Source organism: Physcomitrium patens, chromosome 18 (genome assembly GCF_059467195.1).
Source record: "Physcomitrium patens ecotype Gransden chromosome 18, ASM5946719v1, whole genome shotgun sequence".
In the NCBI taxonomy this organism is placed as follows: Eukaryota; Viridiplantae; Streptophyta; class Bryopsida; order Funariales; family Funariaceae; genus Physcomitrium; species Physcomitrium patens.
In genome coordinates this window covers 9,716,319-9,729,695 of record NC_143427.1, presented here as the reverse complement: position 1 = coordinate 9,729,695, position 13,377 = coordinate 9,716,319, and the positions used below count along the sequence as shown (strand labels likewise).

General features: G+C 26.6%; 1 protein-coding gene across 3 annotated transcripts; it reads right to left on the bottom strand.

Moving 5' to 3' along the window:
• Nucleotides 1-283: 283 nt before the first annotated feature.
• On the bottom strand, nt 284-4,182 carry LOC112295009 (glucose and ribitol dehydrogenase). Of its 3 annotated transcripts, XM_024546091.3 has the most exons (9): nt 4,057-4,182; nt 3,250-3,793; nt 2,904-3,006; nt 2,510-2,712; nt 1,949-2,170; nt 1,638-1,792; nt 1,208-1,377; nt 755-940; nt 284-628 (listed from the first exon to the last, which is right to left on the bottom strand). In XM_024546091.3, the coding sequence occupies exons 4-9, from the start codon at nt 2,621-2,623 to the stop codon at nt 606-608; spliced, it is 870 nt and encodes a 289-aa protein (XP_024401859.1). In that variant the 5' UTR covers nt 2,624-2,712; nt 2,904-3,006; nt 3,250-3,793; nt 4,057-4,182; the 3' UTR covers nt 284-605. The 3 variants fall into 3 exon arrangements, with proteins under 3 accessions (XP_024401859.1, XP_090100439.1, XP_073396651.1); XM_090244313.1 differs by lacking the exons at nt 3,250-3,793; nt 4,057-4,182 and having other exon boundaries at nt 2,904-3,031; XM_073540550.2 differs by lacking the exons at nt 3,250-3,793; nt 4,057-4,182 and having other exon boundaries at nt 2,510-3,006.
• Between the last annotated feature and the right edge of the window lie 9,195 nt (nt 4,183-13,377).

Genomic DNA, 13,377 nt, shown 5'->3' with positions numbered 1-13,377 from the left:
ATTATAAGATGCCATATCTGTCTTTGAATGAATATCCGTGCTACTCAAAATCAACCCTCAACTTGTATACTATGGTACATTATGTAGAACTACAATCACAAGTTCCTTTTTATGGCTTGGTTACCAAAATGAGGAGGAGTCACAAAAGAACAGCAACTCCTCTCAACCATACTAGAAACTCTCACATCACTATTTTGTGGATGTGAAGGTTTCTTAGTGTTACAAAGAGAATTTGTCAGGGATGATCACAGCTCGTTGCGACTGAAACACACACTGCAACATATTGCCCAAGTACATATTCAGCATTTTGCTCAATTGTTATAACATTCACTTCCGAAGTTACAGTAAAAAGCACAACTCTAATCCTAAAACTGCTAATTTCCTCTCGAGTTAAGATTCCAGAGAAAACTGGTAGGAACATTTTGCTGATATGCTTGCACTTACATCTCTAGACACATAGAACTACATTCAATTGCTACAGTGGGGAACCACATTATACAATATATTTACTGGGTGTCTGACAAAACGCGGAACCAACATTGGCCAAAGCAGAAAGAAAATGGTACACTCGGGCAGTTCGAGTCACAAAATGCCAGCCTTTTTCCTTACGCATTCACAATGTAACCACCTGCAAATAATTATCTCATTACCTTTAGTATAGAACTTCAGACAGATTTCAATGCAAAAAGAAACTAAATCATCCAAATTAAAAGTTTGTGCCAAGGTATCTTTTTAAAAGTACAAGAACTCGTACCATTTGGATGTAACGTCTGGCCAGTGAAATAAGATGAGTCTTCAGATGCAAGGAACACATAAGAAGTGGCAATTTCAGCTGGCTCTCCCGCACGGCCCATGGGGACCTGGCTTCCAAATTTCTCTGTTTTTTCAGCTGGAAATGATGATGGGATAAGAGGAGTCCAAACCGGTCCTGGCGCCACAGCTGTAGTTTAAGCAAATTTTACATGGATTAGTACACAAGGGTTAACAAACGGCTGATATATCTTAAAACTTGAGAAGAGCAAAGGCTTTATTACAAGTGTTACTCCAAAAACATTCCTTGACACTTGCAGATTATCATTTATCAGAACAATAGGATGATGACTTTTATGCTGGTACTGATCGACAACGACAAAAGAAAAGCACTGCAAACAGAGTACATAGTATTTAAATGTGGTGATACAAAAGTCGTTCTGCAGATGAGACTTACAATTAACACGAATTCCGCGCTTCACAAGTTGCAGGGCTAACCCCCTAGTGAAAGCTGTAATAGCTCCTTTGGTAGCAGTGTAATCCAAGAGGGTTGCATTACCCTTGAAAGCATTCACCGAAGTGGAATTAATAATAGCACTCCCTTCTTTCATGTGCGGGAGTACGTGTCTGTTTCAAAGATAAAAATTCATAAAACATTTTAGATTCCACAAGATTACACAACACTCGAGTAGTAAGTAAAATACAAATCACAAAGACAAAAGGAACAATCGTTCGATTTTACTCTGCCCTCCAAAGGACACGACTGAAATCGTACGTTAGAGACCATCAACATATTGCTGGCGATGAGACAAATAGAATTTACTTCTAGCCATAGAGATGTCTGCAAGATTACTCTTGTAAAAGACTAGATTGATGGATCACCATACCGGACCAAGTAGAACATAGAAAAAATATTTGATCTGAATGTCCGCTCAATCTGCTCCGGTTCCAAATCTTCAATATTCTGAACAGTGTGCTGCTCTCCAGCATTATTTACCAGGATATCGATACGTCCATATTTCTTCACCACTTCATCGATTACCTACAGTTCCCAAGCTAATAGATTCCATCAAAGTTACATTTTTAACAATGATGAATACTTTGAAAACACGTTATACAGCCTAGAATAGTTGGAATTTCAACACATACGTACTGAGACCCCAGCTTCATTGATAATAAGAGAATTAAATCTTTATACCTTCTTGCAGTTCTCGTCATATCTCAGATCTACTGGAATCTTAAGAGGGTCTTTGCCATTCGGACCCTGGGACTTCTTAAGAATGTCAATGGTCTCATCAGCGTCCTTATCCTCAGGTCCTGGCAGATACGTAAATGCCACAGTAGCTCCTTCCATAGCAAAGTGATGCCCCACAGACCGCCCAATACCAGAGTCTCCTCCAGTAACCAAGGCGACTTTACCCTGCAGTCACCATAACCATCCATTAACTTTACCTGCTGACCAGGGTCAAATCCAAAGCAAATGAACCTACACATATCGCAATTCCTTTTTCCATACCGCAAAACTGATACTCATGATCTTCACAATTAGAAGTAACTATTAATCACGACTTCCCAAACAGGGGACTTAATCAAGCGCCAAGTCGGATAAAATATTCTGTGAGGGAATATCAATACGCCAGTCCTAGCTAATCAATGCATTCTGTCCCATATGGCGGCAAGAAATAACCAAGCATGTACGATTCTTTCCGTGCTGACTACATAAGAGTTCGATAGAAAAACTGAGGTGAAACCTACGTACCTCAAGCTTTCCAGCAGGCTTGTATACCGGCCGCATGTGGTTAGGAAGGGGATCCATCTCAAACTCTTTTCCTGGGTGCGTGTCCTGTACCTGAGGCTCACGCTGCTTCTCCATTGTTGCAAAGGTACGGGTAACGTTCCCCTTACGCTCTATATGCCCCGCTCGTGTTGCCTCACCAACTCCAAACGGCAACTTTGAGCTCCCTGTCAACAATGATAACAACGCTGGTGAACACCTCTGCGGTTGGTTCAATACCAACTTAGATCCACCAAATTGGCGTGCTGCCAGCGACATAGCCTGGGTCCTTGTAGATCCTTTCCCACTACCAACTCTCCAACTCTCGATAGCTCCAATATTCTAAGGCCTGATCTTGACTGGCTGAATTCGCAATTACCTGGAACTGTTGTGGAAAAGATGCAAGAGGAGTACAAATAGGTGATACCACTGGGTCCAGATCATCTGAAGTCAAGACCAGCTTGTGGAGATAGCAATGGACCCTGGATAGCAATGCAACAGGCGGCCATGGTTTAGACAAGCATGCATTCACCACATACAAGACAAGTGGCAATGGCCTTGTAAACTGCCACGTGTTAAAATCATGATATTGCACATGCTTTGTTTTGCTACGCGTGGACAAAAGACCCTGACACTCATCTCTCGGACCACGCAGCTCATAACTATCTGGCCAGATGGTCTTCACCCCCTGTCTCTAAACCCTAATTCTTGATTCATCGTGTTACCTTGAAAAACATTGAGAGAAACTTGATGAAGACAAATTGCATCCCCAGCTGCTGGAAATTAACTCATTTAGAAGATGGGGGGATCACCATGTGTCGCTGTTTTCAGTACGGATGGGCAACAATTCGCGCCATTACGTCAAAAAGAAAAACTAACGACCAAACCTACTCGTCAGGACCGACATTACTGGCACCCCAAAGGCGTCAACAATCTGGTCATCGAAGAAGAATATGATGAAGCAATTCGCATTACTCTTCGAGTGGGGCAGTATGTGAATGCTTCAACCCGAGAAACACTCTCCCCACACATGTGATGAACCTGAAGTCCAGAATCCCAAATTAAGATGTCCTCTATATGGCCATCCCCTGCCCTCTCCAGAGATGAGGGTAACAACACCACCTCCGAGCATCTCCAAAGCCTCAGAACAGAGACGAGTCGCGTCAGCCTCTCATGCATCACTTCCCAAGCCGTTGCAAACAACTTTGGCCCCCCTACGCTTGGCATCCAGGCGGCCGTTTATCAATCAAAAACTTCTGCTGTAGCTTACTGCTTGTCGAAAGAACGACATAAATTAGAAATATGGCTGGAAAGCTTTGCTATTCAAGTAGTTGTGCACATGACCCAAAAACTCCAGCAATTCGCACCATATCCTGAACATGGCAGCTGCTGAAATCGTGCATGAAAAACAAAATTGTCGCACGAAGCCATTGATATTCAACATGGCTTCACTCAGTATCCAACATGACCATGACAACAATATTCTTAACACCATCTCTCAAGCAACTACGGAAAAGGTAGCAAAAACCCACATGGGTGCAGAAATCCGTTTCTTCTTTGGTGTCTTCGTGTTGCTCATTTGGCTGCGGCGCCGCCCACACGCTTTTGTGCCAATGAGTCCCTACGGCCGTAGATTCAGAGTTGTGTGCATTCTGTCGCATTCTGAAGCTTCCATGGCCTTTTAAGAGCTGTAATGCTGGTTTAATTCCACCACATTCTAATCACAATAGTTACCACTTCTCTACTGATGATAATGGATGAAACCAACAATTTGTGTGAAGGGGGCAGTAGATGTTAAGAACCATAGAGTGTAACTTAGTTTTAATCCAGGAGAGAGTGATTTTTTTTCCTTAAGTTTTAAACATATTAAAATTAACAAGTTATTTATAATTAAGTGAAAATCCTTACTTGATTTACATAGAATTTCAAGTTTATTAATGTGGATTTTATTATTAAATAGAATGTAAGTCCTACCAATGCATCTTAATTGGTGGAATTGTTAAAATTAGGATTTAAGTTATTTAGATATAAAATTTTAAAATTAAAGATTCAATTAAAATAGTTAAGTATTTATTAGAATTTAGAAGGATTTATGAGTTACAAGAGTCATATTAAAGAAAAAGTCATAGAAATGGAGATTTAGTAAGTCTTGGAGCCAATTATCTTACTTGGTTTAGTGTTTATTCTTATTTTTATTGGTTTTAGGCAAAAGAAGTCTGAAAAAGAACATCATGTCTTCTTAATTATTTATGTAAAAAAATTTAGATTTTTAGTTGATTTGAATTGATTCTATTAATTTAAAAAATACCCAAAAAATTTTAATTTAAAATTTTAAAAATTAATATTATGATAATATGAAAATTATAGAGATTACTAAAGTTTATTTAAAATTAATTTAGATTTTATTAGAAATTTGTGGAATATATTTTTAAGACATTGATAAAAATAATTCATTATCTTGAGAGGCCATTTATAATTTGAGCAAGATTTGAAGGCCTCACAAGGTTTATATGCTAATTGGATGTTTTTGAATACCATGATGTAGTAAAAAATGACAAAAAGAAGATTTCACTAGTGAAGAATAGGAGAACCAACAATTAGTGTAATAGTTGTCAAAATGGAGGTATACATGTCTCATATGGGTTGTAGCACCTTGGATGTAGGTAGGAGTATAAGATTAAGGCTTTGTGGCCTCTATAGGACATATATACTACTTGTAAGCCTTAGTAAGGCTTGAATCCTTGACCACTGAAGCAAGTTATTCTTAAGATAGAATATTTTAAAATTTTTTAAAAAAATTTCTCTTTATTTTAAAACCTTCATAATTTATTCACAATAAATTAGATTTATATATTTTTATGTCATTAGATAATAAAGAAATTCCTATTAAAAATTTAGTGACTAAAATATGAATAGTTTTTTATGTGTATAATTGTTTGATTATGCTATTTTCACTTTTTTTTGTACTTGTTCATCATTATTTCTTATTAATTGTATCTTTCACTCTATACCACTAATTAAAAGCAACTTTTAATTGAGCCCATCTTCTAATTCGGGTTAAAAAATTAATTTTTTAACATTCGGGTAATTAACATCTTTTAGAAGAATAATTCTTTTAAATTATATATATATATATATATATATATATACATTTTTCATGTTTCAAACTTTGTTTAATATTATCATATTAAAAGAATAGAATTTAAGAAAGATCATTCTTCTAAAAAAATATAATTTCAATAAAGTCATCAACAAAAAATTAATGGGATAATATTTATTCTTACAATATCATTATTGTTCAAACTATTAATGTGACAATTACTACAATTTTAACATAAAAAATAAAATAGATATATTAAGATTCTTTTATCTTTGTATGCTTGATATTTTATGCTATAATATATTACTTTTAATATATTTATATGCAATTAGTGCCATAATATCTAAATTATATTAATAACTTATGACTATTATTAATAATATGTGACTAATATCATTTTATTTTAGTTATGTATAATAACTTATATATATATATATATATATATACATATAAATATTTATATTTATCAAATTAAATTAAAAAAATAAACTAAACTTGTTCTAATTTGATTTTATGATTAACAAACTTTCAAAGAGCATTACTATTTTAGAATGTACTATAATACTAGATATTTCAAATTTAAAAATCTAAATTTATACTTATGATCAGTTTCTTATTATTTACATCAATTTTCTTGAATTATTTTTAATTTTTTATAATTATTCATTATATTATATAATGTTAAATTATCTTATTAAATAATAGAATATTAGGTATTATTTTTATATTTTTATACATTTAAATTAAATTTTTAAAAAATTATTCTCTTCATCTTTAAAAATTACTATAATTATCAAAAAGATGAGTTAATTATATGTATACATATAATGAATGAAAAATAGTTAATATCTTGTTTAAATATATTTTTAAACTTTGTAAGAAAAAATATGATTTAATAATAGAAATAAACGAAATTTTTATATTTAAAGATTTAGTTAAATAATATAATCTTAATGATAATTATATTAATTTTTTTCATTTAAAGCATAATTTAATTTTTTAAATTTTAAAAAAGATTATAAATTATTATTACTATTTTTAATAGTTTTAATATTTTTAAAACAATAGTATCATCATATATATATATATATATATATATATATATATATGATACATTTAGAATATAAATAGTTTATAAATAAAATATTTAGTTCATTCCTATCTTCTTATCATCTTTAAATACATGAAAAGTGTTGTAAATATAGTAAAAATATATCATTGTTGAAAATTTCTTAAAGTATCTTCTACCTTAGATTTTTATTTTTTTATTTAAAATTAGTATTAAAGTATTTTTGGCCAAATTGATTCGTCCAATTATTTTTGCTAATAATACATAAAAATTTACTTTATTGTTTTACTTATTTCTGTCTATTTTATATGTAATATGGTCTATAATTTCTTCTTGTTTATAAAAAAAAACGTTTGTTAGCATACATAATTTTTAATTTTTGAAAATAATTTTTAAATCTATTTTTTATTATGATTATTTATTTTAATTAAACATTTAGCTTTTGTTGTTATAAATGCCTCTTCTTCATACAAAGAACATGATGTTTATTGTTAATAATAATATTTTCATTCTAAGACTAATTTGATGTTACATAAAAAATGATTTGTCTTATTTTTAAAAATTACTTCTTGATAAAAGTATATTAATTTTAATACTTATTTATTTATTTTATATTTTATAATTTTTTATGTTACGTGATTGTTTTTTGTGTAACTGCTATTTATTTAAATTTAAAACATGCATAGCTTTATAGAATATTTATCATATACATCTATATTCTCATAATAATAAAAATAAAAATAAATAGATAAATATGTTTTTTCTAAAAAAATTACTTTATAAAATGTTATAAAAGTCATTTGAAGATATATTAAATTAAAAAATATTCTTAAATAGACTATATGATAATTTATATATTAATTATTTTATTTTTTATATTTATTTAAATTATAAAGCTATCATAAAGGCCACTTTAAAAAAAATTTAATTCTTTGTTAACTTTATAATATTAAGAAAATATATACATAACTTTTAATTATAGGCATTTATAAGTATTACTACATTTATTTTGATATGTAAGACTAAATAGAATTAGATAGAAATAAAAGTAGGTTAAAATTTTGATGTCTTTTTAAAAAGCTTTTTAGATTTCTTTATGCATATTTGTAGGTAATTAATAGGTTGAAAACTTGACCAACAAGTTAGCCACATGTTGCAAACTTTGGCAACTTGTATTACTTATTGGCTACATGGTAGATATGTTAAAAACTTGCCCTATAAGTCAGACATGTATCTTGTAAGTTGAATACATGTGAGGTGGCCATTAAAGCATTTGCATGTAGCATTGGTGTGTTGTAACATATCTATAAGGTGAAAGAATAAAATATAAATTATATTTTTAAAAGACATAGATAAAAGATAGGATGGTAGTAAACACATTCTCTCTTTCTTTGCAACATATCTTAAATATACATCTAAGTTATTTATTTTCATTTTTTGAGTTTTTTTTGACATATTAAGAAGTACATATTTATAATATTGGAGTTTTATCTTTCTTAATTTAAAGTGGATTATTTCTCTTCTTTAAAAATATACATGCTTTATAGAGATTTTGAATTATCTACAACTATTTTGATATTGTTCTTAGAATTATTTTCTTATTATTAATTCTTCTATACTCCTTATTATAAGTAATATAATATATTTCATTTTTCTATTGTATACTTATAGCAAATTTTGCAAAGGATGTTATAGCATAAACATAAGAAAAACTTAAAGTGTTAGTAATTGCAATGCATCAATTTACTTTATCATAACAAACAACATCAAGTTTAGTTGGATATGAAGATATAAAAAAATTTAGAGCTACTTTAACATCTATACATATACAAGTAAATTTTTATGTGATAGAGCATCCACCAAGAAGTGCTTGACTTAAAAAATTTGATGGTACAAGATCAAAGTTTCAAAAATCTATTGACCAAGTAGAATTATTAGTTGAAATTCAGCTTTAAGGCTATTCAACCTCCTAAACAAAAACTAGATTTATTATAATATCATTTTTAAGTTCTACCTTGTCAAAGTTTTTATCTATTTTTGAACAACATACATCAATATTGCACAAATTATATGTATTCTTTATAAATTATATCATAATAATAATAATAATGCAATTTTCTTGCAACAAATAAAATTTAATTTTATCATGTTGTATTATGTGAAAATCAGCTTGGAAACGTATTAGGCATCTTAATTTGGAAGGGTTTGATTTTACTTCAAAGTTGAAGTTACAATCCAAAACAATACTTAAGGTGTTTGAAAACATATTTTTTACAATCTTGAAAAACTTTAATAGACTTCCAGTTATCTTAAGTACATCCTATAAATCTTTAAAAAATCCTAAATATATCTAAACACATTTTAATCAATTACAAACAAACCTTAAAAAATTATTAACCGTAAATAGATTCTAACCAATTTAAAAAAATCCTATAGAAATTCAAAGCAACCTTAAAGAAATCTTAATAAAAACTTCAAGAAATTATAAAATAATCAAAAAGAAATCATAATATAATTATAGTGGAATCATAAAAAAATCTTACACAAATCTTGAACAAATCTCAACAAATTCCTATAAATCCTAAAATAATCTTAAGAATATTCTTATTAAATTCTATCATAACTCTATATCAAATTTTAAATTTTATAAATTATAATATTAATTTTTAAATTTAATTTTTTTTTTAATATTTTAGTTGAATAAAACATAAAAAATCTAGAAAAAATCAAAATTATTAATAGGAAGGAAAAAAATCTATTATAATTATTTACTTGAGTATTGGCCATCTTTTTTTTTACCTAAATTATAATATTTAGCATTAGTATTTATTTTTTGTATATTTAACTTATTTTTAAAATTTTCACAAGTATTTAGAATGAATTAAAGTATTCGCTTATCAAAAATCACATCCATTTAAATTGAGGATTTTTCAAAATCATAAATTTTTTCACTATGCTTCAAAATCTAATTTTTGAGTCCTTAATCTACTCGATTTTATTTTTTAAAAAAAATGATCTTATTATCCAATTAAGTTCAAGTTCACAAAAAGCATTTAACAAAACTACATTTACAAACTTAATCCTTTTTACTTTTTAGTTTAATACAAAAATCATAAATTCTTTGAAAATATAAATCCTCTTTTATTTCACAAAAAAATACAATCATCTTAAACAATCTAAATTTTGTAAATTTTTCATAAAATTATTATCTACTCAAATTACACTTAATCAATGCTCAAAGAAACCTTATGAAGTGTCCTCTCTAACATTTTTCTTGAATCGACAAAAGAAAATCCATACTTGTCAATGTGTAGTTTTGTGCCTTTCGATTTGGTTTTAACTGTTGTTGAAAACTGGTCATTCCTTGATATCAATCTAAGATTTTTCTAAAAAACTCTCTACTAAAATATATTCTTTATTTTTACCTATGGATGCCTATAATATTATTTTTACTAAGCTACTTATATTCATCTTGTTTATAGTCCTATAAAACAGAAACAAAAAAATTAATAAAAAAAACAATAGAAGTAGAATTAAAAAATCTAATACTTTTCTATCTTTTATTTATGTTTTTAAAATAATTTGATATTATCTTTTTAATTAAATTCTTATATATATATATATATATATATATCTTTTTCTTTGTTTTTTCTTTTCTTTTTTCAAATAGTTGCATTACAACATAATAATGCTAAGATAATTGTTTGATATTATTATATGTTTTGTAATTTTGACAACCACCAATTAGTATCAAGTCAAATGATGTTGTACTTATCAACTAATTCTTTTAAAATTTCAATATGACTTGAGCTTATGTTAAACTTACCTAATTGTTAAACATTAAGTCAATTAATTGAATTTGTTGTGAAGAATGATAATTGACTTTTATAGCTTTGAATATGGAAATTATAAGAATATACTTTAATATCTTATTAATTTTTTTCAACACCAAAAAGTTCTTAATATATATATTTTAAAATAGAAGATATGCAAATTGATGCAATACACTCCAAATATCTCAATAAACAAAAAAAATCTTCATGACAATAAGAAAAATTGTATATATATTGTAGAGAATCTAGTAGCTACATTACAATACACTATTAAATCATTTGTTAAGAATCATAGAAATTTATTAGTAAATAAAATTAGATAGGTATATGTAGAAGTTTTATGTGATTGAATTTTATTTTTAAGAGATGTTACTCATAACACTAATATTGTATTATGTAAAGATCAGCTTAAAAATGCACTTGGTATTTGATTATAGAAGGTCTTGATCTTACCTTGAAATTAGATTTATAATCCAAAAATAATCCATGAGGTGTTTAAAACATATTTTTGGAAATCTTAAGCAACTTAAGAAAGCTTCCAATTTTGTTAAGTATTCCTTGTTAATCTTTAAAAAATCCTAAAAAAATAATATTACATTCTAATCAACTCCTAATAATTTTAAATAACCATATTTAAACCTTAAAGAAACTCAAATCAATCCTAAAAAAATCCTTAAAAAATATTTAATAAATCATGAAGAAATTATTAAAAATATAAAAGAAAATCTAACTAAATCTTAGCTAATCTTAAAGAAATTCTAATTAAATTCTAATTATATACTTACTAAATTTGAATAAAATCCTAAGTAGATTCTTAAATATTTTAATAAAACCTTAATTAAATACTTATTAATTATTCATCATATTATAATTAAATATTTTAAAATTATAATTAATTTTTTAATTAATTTTAAGAAGATTCTAAAAACTCTCAATCAAATTCTAACCAAATCTAAAAAAATCCTACATGTCTTAGTGGAATCTTAAACAAACCTTAAAAAATCATAATAAATCTTAATTAAATCTTAAATAAATTTTAAAAATTATTTAATATTTTTAATAATTATTAGAATAATTTTTGATCTTAATATATTTTTTTATAGTCTCTAACATACTAGTTAATAAAAGATACAAAAAATCAAACTTATTAATTAGAAAAAAAAAATCATTCATATTTTTTCAAGTGTTGGTTTTTCTTATTTTTTAACCTTCATATTAACCTTCAAACATCAATAGCAACCATTTGAAATGTACTCTTATTTTCAAAATTTGTATAATTTGTTTTAAAATACATCAATTATAAGTATACAAAAAATTAGTTTCAATCCAATTAGAAAATTACTCAAGATTGCAAAAATCCTTGTTGTCTTTTAAATTTTAATTTTAAAATCTCTAATTTACTTTAATTTTAATTAGTTTTTATTTAGTAATCCAATTAAGCTTAACTTCACAATATACATTCAATACAACTATATTTGCAAATCCACAACATTCTATTTATATATTTTCCACAAAAGCCACAAAATTCAGTGAAAAGTATATTATTTTTTATTCCACAAAAAAAAAATCATCTAAAATAATACTAACTTTGCAAAATTGTGACAAAGTTAATATGCACTAAAATCCTTAAAAATATACTCTTAGAAAAACTTTGTCAAGTCTTTTCTTAAAACTTGTTCTTGAATTAATAAAATAATTTTCTATCTACTATAGGCATGTGGTTTTATATCTTAAGGTTTGCTTTTAATCAAGGTTCACCATTAGTCTTCTTTAGATATTAATCTATGGTTATTTAGGTAATTTTTTCAGAAAACTAATCTTTACTTTTACTTAAAGATGCCTATAATATTTTTTTCTAAATTATTTTATTTTTTCTTATTTATGGTCCTACAAAGTAAGTAATTTTTTTTAATATAAAATCAATAATATAATTATATTATTATTTATATTATAATAATTATTTTTTCTTTTATCTAATAGATGTGGTATAATATGACACTATTTCTATGGATAAAGCAACAAATGATCATAACAACATAATAATATTTGATATTATTATATTTTTTTATTGATCTATAGATTTTTGATCTACTATTTTTAAAAAATTATAATCTTTAAATAAATTAAATCTCTTATAAGTTTATTTTTTTCAATAGTTTATCTAAAAATATCTCCAATAAATTAGTAGATTATAATTCTAAAACAACCAAATTGATGTTTAGACAATTGTTAATAATTGTTATTTAGACAATAGTTTGGTCTATTAAAAAAGTACAATTTTTTTTTTTTTTTTATATAATAAATAAATTTAGAGATTACAAGATTATTTTTCAAGATAAAAAAATATATATTCTATACAACTCAAGTTGATTTTTTTTATATATCATTTCAAATGATAATTTTATGATGAATCTATATAAAATTAATCTAGTTTTTTATCTTTAAATTGATAGACAAACAAAGAAAGTGAATTAAGTATTAGAATAATATTTATAATGTAATATTAAATATAATTAAATTAATTTAAAAACTCTTTTATTATTATTAGAATATTTTTATAATAATATTATATATTCTTTTAATCCATAATTAAAATTTTATATTAAGTATGATTATCATCTATAGTTTTATATTTTTAACATTTCAAAAGTTGATAAATTTATGACAAGAGATTTTGCAATTTTTTTATTAAAGCTATATACAATAATGAATGTACAATTAAAAGAAGCTCGAGGATGATAAAAGATCATCACACATGTTTATGAAAATGAATAATCTCATTTTAAAGTTTGTAATAATATATAATTACTTTTTTATATGAAATTATTAAATAAAAATTTTAATTTATCTT

Bases quoted from the DNA above. Each gene is read 5' to 3' on its own strand.
- LOC112295009 (XM_073540550.2), bottom strand. From the start codon at position 2,803: ATGTCGCTGGCAGCACGCCAATTTGGTGGATCTAAGTTGGTATTGAAC. The intron at 1,378-1,637 runs GTATGGTGATCC...TCTTTGAAACAG, and splicing joins TCTATGTTCTACTTGGTCCG to ACACGTACTCCCGCACATGA. The intron at 941-1,207 runs GTAAGTCTCATC...CTTAAACTACAG, and splicing joins GCGCGGAATTCGTGTTAATT to CTGTGGCGCCAGGACCGGTT.